Consider the following 15,115-nt stretch of genomic DNA (forward strand, 5'->3'; position numbering starts at 1 on the left):
AGTCACCAGTGAATAAATGTGCTTCCACATATTGTTGTTATTGTCTTTTTTTGAGTATCAAAACAGCTCAGTGGTTACACTGTCATCTTACAGACAGAGGGTCCTGGTTTTGAATGAGACCGGGGCCTTTCTGTGTGGAGTTTACATGTTCCCTCATGTTCACATGTTTCCTCCCACAGTCCAAACACATGCAGGTCAGGGGAATATGTTTGTGTGTGTGTTGACCCCGTGTTAGGCTGGAGATCTGTCCAGAATGTTTTTCTGCCTTAAACACAGTGCATGCTGGGATAAACTCCTGCCCAACCAGGTCTCTAAACAGACATACAGTAAGCAGGTAAAGGGGATGAGTGATGGATTTAGTATGATGAAAAAGGAACTTGTTTTTGTGATCAATTATTGATTTGTTCATTAATCCTTATTGCTTAATAATATGTGATAATTGGTTGTGTGTTCAAGAGCTCATCAGTTCATCACTGTGTCTGAATGTAGATACTTATTTTCACAATGCATAGTCACAAAAGAACACAGCATAATCATGTAATGATCATGTTTTATGTAATAGCAAGTTGTGTATTAAAAAGTAGAATTCCATGTTTGTCAAATGAGTCTTCAATCTCAGCAGAAAAAAATCTATTTGATATTTACTGTATATGATTAAATATAATGAAAGTTACTGTTAGTTGATGAAAGGTTGACGGCAGCAGCATGGAAAGATGCTGAAGACACACAGTGTGTTGAAACCTTTAATGAAGAAGACTTCCCATCATAACTACTCAGCATCATCCACTAACCAAACAACAACATAACTTCAGAATTCACAATTTATTTTGTAGAAATTAACTTTCTTAAGCATTAGATGTTTTACAGCGATCATCAAATTGTTGAACGAGAATGTGATAATGATGAAGGTTGAAAAGATTGTTTGTGGTATTTTAAGAAGTTCCTTTTAACACTTTCACATCACTATCTGTGATAAAGCACACTGTTGTCAGATTTCAGCTGATTTTTCTGTCACATTAGAAATCTCCCTCCGTCCTCTCTTTCAGTCTCTTCAACCAAAAGCTGTGAGTTGGTTCAGGTGACCTTCGTATCCCCTGTGAGTATACACTCAACAGTCACTCTGTCATCTGGAAGTAAACATGTACAGTATATATCTCTGTTAATAGTCAGCTGCAATGATTCCTGTCCCAGGCTTGTTCTGTAAAACAAGGAAGGAAGTTAATTCAAGTTATTCTTTTCTTATCAAGTTGTTGCACAGTGACAGCTCACAGCCCAACACCTTCCTGTATGTTTCACTGTAATTCCCTCTGTCATCTCTGTGAACAACACCATGCTAGTACTCTGTAAACATTAATATACAGATACATTAATTTCCTGTATGGTAATATCAACTGGCTTATTAATATCAAATATGTGTTTGTGCATCCCCTATAGCAGTGATTCTCAAAGTGTGGGCTGGGGACCCCCAGGCATCCGTGGCACTCTGTCAGGGGGTCCGTGAAATACTTTGTTATAAATTATAAAGTTACGTTGTATCATTAAAAAATGAAAATCAAATGGGGGCCATTTGGACCAATAAAACAAACATATTGTGTCCATTACTCCCGCACATGTTAGCTTTGGGCCAATAGAAACTCTGATATGATTGTGACACACAGCAATAAATTCGTAATTTTTCATTTGAAACACTAACTAAAAGTCAGCTTTAGACTGGTAAATTTAAATATCTGGATTTATTAGCACTATGTCAGTCTTGCTGCTGATCATTGTCTGAAAGCTTTTCAGATCAATTACTTGAACTGTAGACTATAAATGCTGTCAAGTTGAGTCCAAATGCAATTTAAATAAAATCACTCTGTTTAAAGGTATATAAGTGTTATTAACATTAGAAATGTCCCCGCTTTGGGACTAATAAAGGATATTTTCATCTTATCTTAACATGATTCAAATTGAAATGTGTTTCTGTTTATTATGATGAAACATGTCGGTAGTATTAAAGTGGAAATGTTTCAGAATACAAATAGCTCCTAAAGCATCTAAGACTACAAATGGTAGTAAGCATATGATTAATCTGTGTTAGGATTATGAGGGGTCCTTGTAATTGTCTCCCCTGTAAGGGGTCCCTGGCCCCAAAAACTGTTCATTATAACTTTGAACGTGCTTTTCTTCTACTTTATTAGAGATGCCATGATCAAATGTTTTATATCAGTATATAGTGATAGAGTGATGAAAGGGACCAACAAAACTATTTAGAGCTTCCTGTCATGAAACATTTCATATTTGTGATTCTGATTGGCCAACAGAGAGTGCTGTATCACTTGATCCCAACAGAATGTTCCCAGATCTGTTTTCTTAAACATCTGATGTAAAGAATATTAATATGTAGAGGTGACGGTTAAGTGTTATCCATCTATCTAGAAGCAAAGCCATGTTTTAGTCTATTACATTGAATAAAAATGCTATATCACGTCAGACAGAAATTTGCGAAAGTTGCAACATTATTGAAGAGGATGAGACAGAAGCAGAGTTTTTTTAAAAAACACACACAGTTATAGCCTCAAAGCAGAAGTCCACTAAAGACCATTTGAGCGGACCAGACAGACTCCTAACAACCCTCATACAGAACTGCAGCAGGATTTCAAACATTTGTCCAGGATGAACAGAAAACCACGGGAGGAAATTGGTACTTTAAAATATTCTAATATCTATGTGTCTGCATGTATATTTCTCTGTGCCATTGTCTAAATTTTTTTTCTTGCAGTGTATGATGCTTCTGATGCTTGATAACAGCCTAGTACCAAAGGGTTTTAAAATGCCCAAATTCATTTCAAATTCCATCTTTTGCATTATGATTTTTCCACTCTGCTCAACACATCAGGGATGATGTGATTTATTGTATTTTTCACTCAGAGTGAACTGAGGGAAAAGCTGTGGATTTATCAATGACTTATTCAGGAAAAATATTGTAGTTTAAAAAGTAGGATTTTAAGTTTATCTAATGTCTCTTCAACACAAAGATATTTGATTGTTATAAAAAGTCACTATTAAACAGCTGTTGGTGAAAGGTGAACTGCAGCAGCGTGAGAAGATGTTGCAGACGACCAGTGTGGGTTAAAACCTTTAAGATGGTTTCCTAACACAACTAATATGCAATAGCTGCGAACCAAACAACCACAACTACAAAGCAGAACCAACAACCAAACACTTTTCTGTGAAATACAGAATTGGTACATTGTAAGCTTTTACATTTCCCTTACAGTCCTCATAGGACTTCATATGTTTTTGCCAGAATGACTACAATGTTGAAATTGATTATAGAATCCATCTTTTGTATCATGGTTCCTCCAGTCTGCTCAACATATTGGGAGTGAAACTGCATACAAACATATAAACATTTGTGTTTCATGTGTTTATCTTTCAGAGGAAATCGAAGAAGAAGCTGACTATGTTAATGAGCCTGTATGCACTGTGGAGAAAGTGGCAGCCCCTCCAGGTGCATTATGAACACAATACGTTTCAATCTTTACATTTTTTCTCATTCGCTTTGGCTCAATTCTTGAATGAGAATTGATTTTTAAAACAGTAAGTTCAAATCTCTGAACAACAAATTGCACAGTTTTTAGCACGTGTGAAAAAGAATAAGCACAATAACCACTTGCACATGTCTTGCTGATCAAACCTGATGAGTTGATTCTCAGTGAAATTGTCGTCATCTTCTAAACTTCTGAACATTATTTCATCATTTGAGCCATTAACATGCAATATGGTCCTTTAAGTTATCAAAATCCGTCAGACATACATGTATATTCTATAAATATCTATGACATGATTATGTACTGTGAGGAGTTACAATTTATTGTTTTTTGCTCTACTTGCTTTTGTCATGGACGTCATTTTGTGGCAAATTTTCTGTTCAAAATGTTTACATGAAAGACCAAAGGTGAATTTCCTGTTTACAGTACATGTAACAAATTGCCACTCAAATAAATGTACAGCATGCATGCAGATGTGCACATCATTTTTCTGTGCACTACAGTAGGCCTATTGACTATCCAAATAAAACTGACATTCTGATATAGTACAGCAAGTATTCAGTGTCAACAAAAAGTAGAACAAAACAGATTTGTATGTAAGAACATTACCAGTGTTGACCACCATAGTGAAAAAAAACATCTTTTTGACCAGTACGACTCACACTATAACAAAACAACTTATCATTTTGATGCAATTTGCCAATTTACTGACACAAAAACAGGCTTTGAGGCACAAATGAAATGTTCTGGGTGAGTTACTACCTTTTGCAAACATGCAATAGAGTTGTAATGTCCCATCAAACTGTTGTGAAAGTTACACATACAGTTTGGAGAATGTTAAGAATGTTTTAAAAAATGAGCCAAAGTGATTAAGAAAAAATTTAAATATTGTTAAGCATGACATTTATTTAACTATCTTTGTTTTTTGTCAAAAGATGTGAATGCAGAAAATGTGAATGTTTAAACGCTCAGCTCCTTTTGTTTTCTTATTGAAATGTATTCAAAGCACCTGTGACTGTGTTAAATCAGCATCATTAATTAAACTGAATTCTTATTTTTCTCTCAGACCAGAGGTTCCGCTTCTTCACTCAGTCTTTTCCCCTGATAGCAGTGTGTTGGCTGATACTGTTGGTCATCATGGGCCTTCATATCTACTGTGAGTACCACTGTTTTTTTTTTTATCTTTTGCTTTTAGCTTTAACTTTTACTACAGTTTTTTTTTGGCGATATTGTTCTTGAAACCTTCGTGCCAATAATGCCCCACTGAATTGAATTTTTATAAATAATTATTAATCTATTATATAAATAAAAACAATGAATTAAAGCCCAGCACCTTCCTTTGTCTGTCACTATAGTTACCTCTGTCATTTCTGAAAACGACGCCAAGCTGAAGGCAGAAATCCAGCAGCTGAAAACACAAAACCAGGAGCTGGAGACACAGAAGAACAAGTTAACAGAACAAATACGAGACATGGAGACTAACAGGAATGAGCTCAACGTCAGTCGAGCTCAGTGGAGCATTGATGCCTACACCCTAAAAAATGTGATCAATGGTTTACTTAAAAAAATTAAGGCAACAAAGTGACACGTAATATAATTGAGTAGATTTTACTACTACAAATTTGATTAAAAAGTATTGAATAAATTAAGTAAATCCAAATTAATTTCACAAGGAAAACTGATTTATATTTACAGAATATCTGGGTGAAATTGATTTATATTAATTAATTATCTGGGCAAAATTGATTTATATTTACTGAATATCAGGGTAAAATTGATTTATATTTACTAATTATTTTGGGGAAATTCATTTATATTTACTAATTATTTGGGTAAAAATGATTTGGATTCACTATATAAAATACATAATATCAACTAACATTTTAACACATTGTTGCTTGAATCCTGCCTTCGCCCAATGTCGGCTGGGATCGGCTCCAGCCCCCCCGCGACCCCTAACGGGATAAGCGGTTGCAGATGGATGGATGGATGGATGTTGCTTGAATCCATTCAATAATATTGATTGTCACTTTGTTGCCACAAATTTTCTATGTCTAATCTACTCAATAATATTGATTGTCACTTTGTTGCCACAAATTTTCTATGTCTAATCTACTAAATATCATGCCTTTTTGGTGCCAGTTTACTTCGGTTGGGCCAACAGATCACAATGCATAAGTACAGCAGGTAAACATTTATTTGAGCCATTTATAAATTATTAAGTTTCTCCAATGTTTTTCAAGTGCAAAGTGCAAACATACAACAATAAAGTAGAGAGGGGCTATAATAAAACAAAGAAAGAAACCATGCATGTGTACAACAGGGATACAATTAATATTTACCTGACAAATGTATACTTGAGACTACTTGACAGACGTGATGAAAAGGCTAAATTTACCAAAACTGCACAATGACCTATAACCTCTGCCCATCACTTTATTACAGGCACAGATTCCTTTTTTTGGATGTGATTAAAGGTTTAGTCCTGATAGTTTATTGCATTTAAATTACGTTGTATGTTTTCAGACTGCAATTATTTTTTTAAATTTGAATATGAAATATTTTTTATGACATGCACTAATTGAAATCCTCAGGGCCATTATGTTTTTCAAACAGCTAAAAGTAAGCGACAAAATATCACATGTTAATTGACTTACAGTTTGGGGTAAGGTCAAGTGCTTACATTTGCCTTACATCTTCACTACTGGCTAAAATAGGACTCTGGACAATCACATTATTCATTTGTTAAAATTCCCCAATTAAAACCTATTAAATTTGCATCCCTGGTGTACACAGTAGAATCACAAGGTACAAGAACAGCTACCTGTGGCATTATTAAGTCAAAAACATAATACCACTCCCCTCAAATGAGTATGATTGTTTCTTTCTAAATAACCACCTGCAACACTGAAACTTGTGCATTTTACAAAAATAACTAACCCTTGGAAGTAACAATGTGACAGTTTTCACAATTACTTAACAATTCCCTTCATTCTGCAAGGGTCCATTTTCTTAAGCTAGTAGCTTATTCTTGAGGCTGTTCACTTTTGGGGACAAATTCAAACAATCCAGCTTGAGGAAGAGTTTCTGGAAGACTTCAAGCGTGTACCTGAGCTCCTTTGGATAGGCGAGGTTCACTGCATATGCCAACCCAACGAGCAAGGAGCAAGCCCTTGGAAAGTTACCCAGAGCAGTCAGAACTTTCATGCCCTCGATCACAATACCGAAGTCGCCGGGAACCTCTGAAGTATTAGTCTTGATGTTGTAGATTTTCATCCTCTGTACAGCAAGGTCCTGTGACACACTGTCTTCATCAGCATCCTGAAATAGCACAAACATTGTATTTCAGAGTATGCAGCCGATAGAGAAGGTCCTAATTGAACATCTCCCAAATTGCTTCTAACCCTTTGGAGAAGAAAATCTGGGGCTGTCAAAGCTGTTGCACATCAGTGTTTTAGAAAAATCTGAAATAATGTATTTGCAAAAGCATATTTTTATGCCAGGTAAGTTAAAAAAGATCCAATCAGATCACCAACAAATCAAAACAATTCAGTGACACCAGAGATGATGGTCTGAACTGACTCACAGTTGTAAATATTTATAAATGAAATTTTTGAAATTAAATCAATCCAGTGCTCCATAAATTAATTTCTTCTTATTGATGAATAGCTTATTCTACATTCAATAACACAGGCTGGTCACCTGTCAACCAGTCCTCTATGGCAGTGTACGCTCACTCCTGAAACTTGAAGTAATCCACAGCAACTGGATCAACTCTGCTCCTTAATTTATTTTAGAAGTTGCCTCAGTCTCTCCGTAAAACTGTCTCCCAGCTGCTTTGTGAATAGCTCTTAGGAAAAAACTCTTAGCTAGGAACTTTTAGGGCCAAATTTTAAAGAGAAGAAGTCAACTACTGATAACTTGAATTATGTCAGTTGGTAAAATCAGAATGAGATGGTGAGCATTTAGTAACACCTATTTCTACAGTAGTACGTACGAATTCCGTAATGGAAAACAAAGACTTTACACACAGAGAGAACAATGATTACTTACACGACTCAACAAACCTATAAAAACCTTGTCAAAAATTACTGAAGAAATAGAGTTAAGATCGTATTTTGTTATTTGACCTTCCCAAGACATACTGTACAAGGTGAGAAATGAGAGAGAGAGAGAGATCAGTTTCTTTATATTTTAACATTCAACTTACATCATACTCTTTTAAGAGTTGATCCGTCGATTCCCCAAGGTACACCATCAAACACTAAATGACAACATCTCTGGTCATGTTGATGCTTGGATTACTTGGGGCCTGGAATGACAAAAATAAACATAGTTCAAGTTCTATTCAAGTAAAAATCATCCACTGACCTCAAACTGGCCAGAAGATGCAATTTTTAACACTAAGTGGCTTATATTACTGTTTAACAAACTCCTATCAAGCATCCTTAATGTGCTGTCCAAGTGACCAGTCTACTGAAACACTTCCCGTTATTACTGAGGTTTCCAGGGAACCAGCGGGGACTCCAGGAGGTCATTGGTCCCATCAAAGAAAGAGTGCATAGCACATAAACTCCCATAAAACTACAACATTTACACCTTTCTTTTTGTATGGATTAAACAAACAACACATTACATTTTAATCAGTGAGCTCTCAATGTGCTGGTAGGCAAATTTTGTTAACTTTGGACCGTCTCCCCTTGTTTCCAGTTTTTTATGATAAGCTATGCTGCTGGTTGTAGCTTCATATTTATAGTACAGACATGTGAGTGATATCAATCTGATATCATCTACCAAATTATCTTCCAGCGGTTTGATCACAAAATTCCTAAAAAATAATATTAACAAACATAATACTCATTGAAGGATACCTTGAGTAGGATAGCCTGCAGCCTCAACCCCATGGTTCCGCCCTTGGAGTAGAAGAGGTTCAGAAGCCTGGGAGTGTATTCATCCAGCTTGGACATGCACTTTGATTCAAGGTGCACAGTTGTGATTCTGTGAAACTCATCCTGGATCTGAAAGACCAGTAATAAAACCAGCTTTAAAGCCTCAAATATTACTATTATACAATTTTATGACATCCGTGTTTGCTGATTGTTTACCTTCTGGGTTAAATCATCTGACTGTACACTGCGGGATTCCTGATGGAAGTACCAACTTCTCAATTCGGTCATCAATCATCACTCGGAGCTTTGCCTACATCTCTGCCAGCCTGACAAGAATGTGAATAGACAAAAGTTCAATAGCATCACAAGCAGAAGTTTAAAGATGAGACAAGACATACAGTGAGTAACGTAATTAAGAGGCTGGAGTGTGCCACCAGAATAGAAAAAAAAATAGAACTAATTAATTTATTAATTAGATTGTTAATGTAATTAAAGTATATTTAAATTTGCCAATTACAAATATTTCCTTATTCTGTATTTAATCAATAACATAATTGTAATATTAGTATTTGTTGTTTAGTATGTGTTGATACTGTATATATTACATTAAAATTTAGTTTATAGGGTTTTTGTCTGAAATCTAAAAAAAATTCAGAATAAATTATTATTACTATTATTTACAATATTACAAGAAGAACATGTGATTAATTTGAGTAATATAAATTGTAACTAGGGTGTGGAAAAGTATGCACAAACCATGTGTTATCATAGCTTAATTATATGTCTATGAGAAATGAGTGATCAGTATTTTACATTTTCTGCTGCTTTAATTCAAATTCAGATTGGAACTACAGGGTTTTTTGAACATCACTGATAATCAAAACTGAAGCAAATCTGCTTTCTAACCTGCAAAAGTTCATACAAAAAAAGCTAGTATTAACCAAATTTTGTATTGCAAAACAAACGGTGTACAAAACATTACACAACATGTACTGTATGTGAAACATTGTATCACATCAGATTGTGTATTGCATATAAGTGTGATACATACCTGTTTATAGATTTCAGTCAAAGACTCTTGATGCACCTGGAAAGATATTCATATTAGCTTTAATTCATGTAGCTGGTATGTCAATATACAGTCAAAAGATCACTTTCACCGTCTGTGGCATATTCTACAGATGTCTAGACATTGAAACTGTAGTAATGTTGCTGGTATGATGTCAATAAAATGTCAAACGGTCATTTTGACTGTCTATCTTTGCTGTGAACGGCAGCACAAGGAAAACAATAGACGAGACCAGTAATCTGTAGAAGAGACCAGCTCTGCAGCCACGCTGCGCTGCTCAAGCGGTAACTAGTTTACTGACCTCAAACCCGCATTCACTAACGAGGCTTGGTGTAATCTGTCCGCATGAGCTGCAAACACTGTTTGAAAGTAACGCTACTCCAACAGAGTCAAAGTAAAGCGGGTCGGTTCTACCATCTGAATCCCACTGTGGCTTCATAGCACTGTGAACAGAGACATTAAACTGCGAGGCTCTGTGAATTAGTGATTAACAGCAACCAGAACATTCACTAAACACAATCACGAACTTTAGAGAGAGAGAGAAAGAGGAAATAACGCACTTTCAAAATGTAATGACAAACCCTGATTAAACTACTGATTTATAGGCTACAAAAGCTGACAAGTTGGTAACTGCTTTTAACAGCTTACTTGAGAAAACGAAATGTAGTAACATCAAATATCTCTTATAATTAATCACCTCTGAGAGCAGGAAAGTTTGTTTGTTTAAGTTTAATTGTGCATGTTAATGCACAATTAAACAGGTCTGGGGCCTGGCTACTTGCTGGCGTTAGCTAGCTCGTTAGTGTGGGGGAAGGGTGGAAGCTCCTATGAACATGTGTAAAAGTAGATTAGCTGGTATATTCAAAGGCATTATATGTGGTATAACGTTATACCTGGGAAAGTCACATGAAATTGTGACATAGAGTCAGTCTCTTTTTAGGTCCATGCCTTTAGTTGAATCAAAGATAACACAGACTGACTATGAATACAGGCCTAGCTAAAGTTAACATTAGATAGTTGATTTTTGACTTACAGTGCAGTAAAGTTGGCATTTTTGGTAACTTGCAGTAACGTAAAACAATGTTAAACTGCTACAGCAACTTGGCTATAAATTGTTCGTTAATAACTAAACACAGTTAAACAGGTCTTACCTTTGTGAAAACGGTAAAATGTCAGTCCCTCAATGTGTGGCAGACAATGCTGGAAGTCCATGTGGCGCCAAAATGCCGTGGGCGGAAGTGTAGTAAAGTGATTGAAACTAAAGACATCCCAATGAGTAAAATCTATCAATTTTCTGCATCGTTAATGTAACTGATAAAATATAATTAAGTTCTACTCAGTGATTCACAGCTGATTTTACTCAAACAAAATTAAGTAAAATACAATTAATAAATCATTCTAATTTGTTCAATTCAGCTCAATGTGATTCCAAACTACCCAGTCTTTTTTATTATGTAAAAGTTACTATTATTTATTAATTAAATATTAATTAACCCCAATCCCAGTTTTTACAGTGTACTGCCCCAAAAGAAATAATGGTATGTTCAGATCCCATTAATTAAATCCAAAAATAACCAATAATAATATCACAATGCAGTAATGATGTTTATTGGTTGGTCTCTGATGTTTCAGGCCGACAGTGTCAAGTTTGTCAGAAGGACTGGACATACAACAACCCCAGCTGCTATGCGATTAATAACGCTGAGCCTCCTAATCGGAAAACCTGGGAAGAAGCTCGAGAAGACTGCAAAGGAAAGAATTCAGATTTCACTGTTATACATACTACAAAGGAGAAGGTAATGAGAAAACTGTGGTAATTTTTATGACACAATTATGAAATAAAAATGTATTTTCTGTAGGTCTGAACACACTGTGAGTCTGTAGGCCACCGTGTGTTTATTCATGTATGATGTTTAAATATGTAATATCTGCCTCTCTGTTGTCAGGACGTTATCGATGGTTACAGCTGGGGAAGTTCAGGAACCAATGGAGAATGGATTGGCCTGAGAGTTGAAGATGGGAAATGGAAGTGGATCGATGGAAGTGATCTGACTCTAAGGTAAGAGACACGTTCCTAAACACTTTGAATTTTAGTAGCCTATCTATCAGCCTTGATCTAAACATCATGTTCTTCTCTCAGCAACTGGGAACAACCTCCACCTCCTACTTCTCCTACTGATGGTCACTGTGCAATTTCTGTCAAGAAGGAAGGATGGAGATCAGTGAGCTGTGATGTCAAACAGCAATGGATCTGCAAAAAGAACGCTTTATCTCTTTAAACACACCGCAGTCATACTTGAGAAGGTTACTGGATACTCTGTAAAGGTTAATTACATGTAAGATAATATCAATATAAACTGTGTTTTTCAAAGATAACAAAAAATCAAGGGATTTTATTTTTATAAAGAAAAAGGTAAAACTAGTAACTAGATAAAACTGTTTGTGTGTCTGAAAAAAAAGATGAAATGTATAATAATAATAATAATAATAATAATAATACCTTTATTTATACAACATTTTTCAAAAACAAGTTAAAAGGTTCTTTACAAATACATAAAAAATATGTGAATATGTATAAATGCAATTAGATATTGGATTAGGTATGGTGTGTCTACTGACACAATGACGGACCTGAAGGGTCACTAACCTGTTAATTATTAATAACTTTGAATGTGTTTTTCTTCTACTTTGTTAGAGATGCAGTGCTTATAATTTCTATATCAGCAGATTGAAAAAAAGAGACCAACAAGACTGCTGAGTTTCTTATTTCTTATGTGGCATTTTATATTGTTGCTACTGATTAGCCAGCAGGGGGCGCTGCACCACTTGTTCTTCACAAAATATTCCATATTCTGTTTCCATGTAGTATTCTGATGTATAAAATGCTTACTTGTACAGCTGATGGTTAAGTGTTATCTATCTATCTAGAAGCAAGTTCATGTTTTAGTCACCAGTGAATAAATGTGCTTCCACATATTGTTGTTATTGTCTTTTTTTGAATATCAAAACAGCTCAGCGGTTACACTGTCATCTTACAGACAGAGGGTCCTGGTTTGGAACGAGACCGGGGCCTTTCTGTGTGGAGTTTACATGTTCCCTCATGTTCACATGGGTTTCCTCCCACAGTCCAAACACATGCAGGTCAGGGGAATATGTTTGTGTGTGTGTTGACCCCGTGTTAGGCTGGAGATCTGTCCAGAATGTTTTTCTGCCTTAAACGCAGTGCATGCTGGGATAAGCTCCTGCCCCACCAGGTCTCTAAACAGACATACAGTAAGCAGGTAAAGGGGATGAGTGATGGATTTAGTATGATGAACAATTAACTTGTTTTTTGTGAAGAACTATTGATTTGTTTATTAATCCGTATTGCTTAAGAATATGTGTTAATTGGTTGTGTGTTCAAGAGCTCATCAGTTCATCACTGTGTGTGAATGTAGATACTTATTTTCACAATGTTTAGTCAGAAAAACAACACAAAGCTGATGTTATTGATCATGTTTTATGTAATAGCAAGTTGTGTATTAAACAGTAGAATTCCATGTTTGTGAAATGGGTCTTCAATCTCAGCAGAAAAAAATCTATTTGATATTTACTGTATATGATAAAATACAATGAAAGTTACTGTCAAAAGGAGAAGACTTCCCATGATAACTACTCAGCATTATCTGCTAATCAAACAACAACTCTGTCACAACTTCAGAGTAGAACTAAACCTGGCTCTCAGGGCCATGACATATAGAGAGATAGACCGTGATAAAGTTTAAATCAATTGATTTATTCAACAAAAAATAAGTGAATTATGCATTTAAAGGTACTAAACATAAATGTACCATGAAATGATTTACAAACAAGCTATTTGGTATCATAGTGATGGGACAGCACAGGTAGCAATGGTGAGACAGTATGTTATTGCTACATTCTATCCCACAGGGGCACGAGAAAGGACATCAGCGATGATATTTTCTTTCCCTTTAATGTGCCTGATCTCTAAGCTATAGCCCTGCAAGAACAGAGTCCAACGCATCAGAAAGGGAACTCAGGAAGGTTAACGGATTATGGTCTGTATAGACGAGCAAAGGACCACCACCAGAACCTACGTACACTTCAAAATGTTGAAGTGCCCAAATAAGGGCCAGCGCTTCCTTCTCTATTGTAGTTCAATTGATTGGAATTAAACTTTTTTGAGAAGTAGCAAACTGGTCTGTCAATTCCATCCACCTCCTGTAACAGCACTGCGCCTGCTCCGACCAGACTGGCATCTACAGACTCTGTCACTTTAAAATATCTTAATCTGCTGTTGAGATTCTCCATAATAGATTAAAGGTGCTAAATGCCAGTTTTGGAGCATATGTTTTGCCTTCGCACGGCTCTCAACATGGAAACGGCTGCGCCGGCTGCGATGGCTGCACCGGCGGCTTGTGGCTGACAGTGAGAACAACTTTCAGAGCTAAAAGTGTGAGGATGGGTGCTACGCTTCTGCAACGGCGCCGTAGTTCAGAACAGCTTTATAAGCTGTAACCGCCATATGAGCGCCGTATGAGCACCGTATGAGCACCGTATCAGCCCCGTATGAGCGTAGTGCAGAGCAGCAGCCGCGAGCTAGTAGAAGGTAGCTCACAATTTGGGAGACTCTTGCGAGATTTTTAAGGTTAGGTATTGGCCTCGAATAGTTAAGGTTAGGATCATTCGTCAGACAGCGAGTCTTGCAAGAGTTTTTGCGCGTTTTCGCAGTTTGCAGGTTACCTTTACCTAAACTAGCCATTGGGGCATACTCACATGAAAGAAACTCAGATTACAAGAGACACAGAGGAAGAGCGACTTCATTTTCTGCTCAGGTAGACATTACTCCTCTATGTCTTTACATGTTTGCTCCTATATTACTGCTCTGGATATCGTATAGAGAACCTTTAAAACTTTACAAGTATCTCATCTTTTGTGTAACAATATGTTGTATTATTATTTTTCATAATGGATGATGCTTTTGAAGCAGGACAACTCAATGACTACACATTGGCAGCCAGTGCTTTTGAAATGTCAAAGTTCACTTTCTGCTTCATCTCCTGTGTTATGATCCTTCCAGTCTGCTCAACATATTGGGAGTGATTCTGCAAATATGGGTTCATTTACTGCAGATATTGAAACATTTGTGTTTGATCTGAACTGTTTCAGAGGAACTTGAGGAAGCCAACAGCAGCCGTATGCATTGTGGGTAAGATGCAAGCCACCTCGGGTATATTATCAACACAATTTATTTTGTAGAAATTAACTTTCTTAAGCATTAGATGTTTTACAGCGATCATCAAAATGTTGAACGAGAATGTGATAATGATGAAGGTTGAAAAGCTTGACACTGTGTTTGTGGTATTTTTAGAAGTTCCTTTTAACACCTCTGTCTGTGACAAAGCACACTGTTGTCAGAGTTCAGCTGATTTATCTGTCAGATAAGAAGTCTCCTTCCGTCCTCTCTTTCAGTCTCTTCCACCAAAAGCTGTGAGTTGGTTCAGGTGACCTTCGTATCCCCTGTGAGTATACACTCAACAGTCACTCTGTCATCTGGAAGTAAACATGTACGGTATATATCTCTGTTAATAGTCAGCTGCAATGATTCCTGTCCCAGGCTTCTT

General features: G+C 36.3%; 1 protein-coding gene across 1 annotated transcript; it reads left to right on the forward strand.

Annotated features, from left to right (window-relative positions):
- Nucleotides 1-2,540: 2,540 nt before the first annotated feature.
- LOC141779818 (CD209 antigen-like protein D) lies at nucleotides 2,541-12,467 on the forward strand. The gene is made up of 7 exons (XM_074654854.1): nucleotides 2,541-2,683; nucleotides 3,422-3,493; nucleotides 4,600-4,689; nucleotides 4,889-5,076; nucleotides 11,081-11,287; nucleotides 11,438-11,550; nucleotides 11,632-12,467. Exons 1-7 carry the CDS (start codon nucleotides 2,656-2,658, stop codon nucleotides 11,768-11,770), a joined length of 837 nt encoding a protein of 278 aa, XP_074510955.1. The 5' UTR covers nucleotides 2,541-2,655; the 3' UTR covers nucleotides 11,771-12,467.
- Nucleotides 12,468-15,115: the final 2,648 nt, after the last annotated feature.

This window comes from Sebastes fasciatus, chromosome 12, assembly GCF_043250625.1.
Source record: "Sebastes fasciatus isolate fSebFas1 chromosome 12, fSebFas1.pri, whole genome shotgun sequence".
NCBI lineage: Eukaryota > Metazoa > Chordata > Actinopteri > Perciformes > Sebastidae > Sebastes > Sebastes fasciatus.

Excerpts from the sequence above, each read along its gene's own strand:
- LOC141779818 (XM_074654854.1), top strand. The coding sequence starts at position 2,656 with ATGAACAGAAAACCACGGGAGGAAATTG. Across the intron at positions 2,684-3,421 it reads AAAACCACGGGAGGAAATTG|AGGAAATCGAAGAAGAAGCT; the intron begins GTACTTTAAAAT and ends TTTATCTTTCAG. Across the intron at positions 4,690-4,888 it reads CATGGGCCTTCATATCTACT|TTACCTCTGTCATTTCTGAA; the intron begins GTGAGTACCACT and ends CTGTCACTATAG.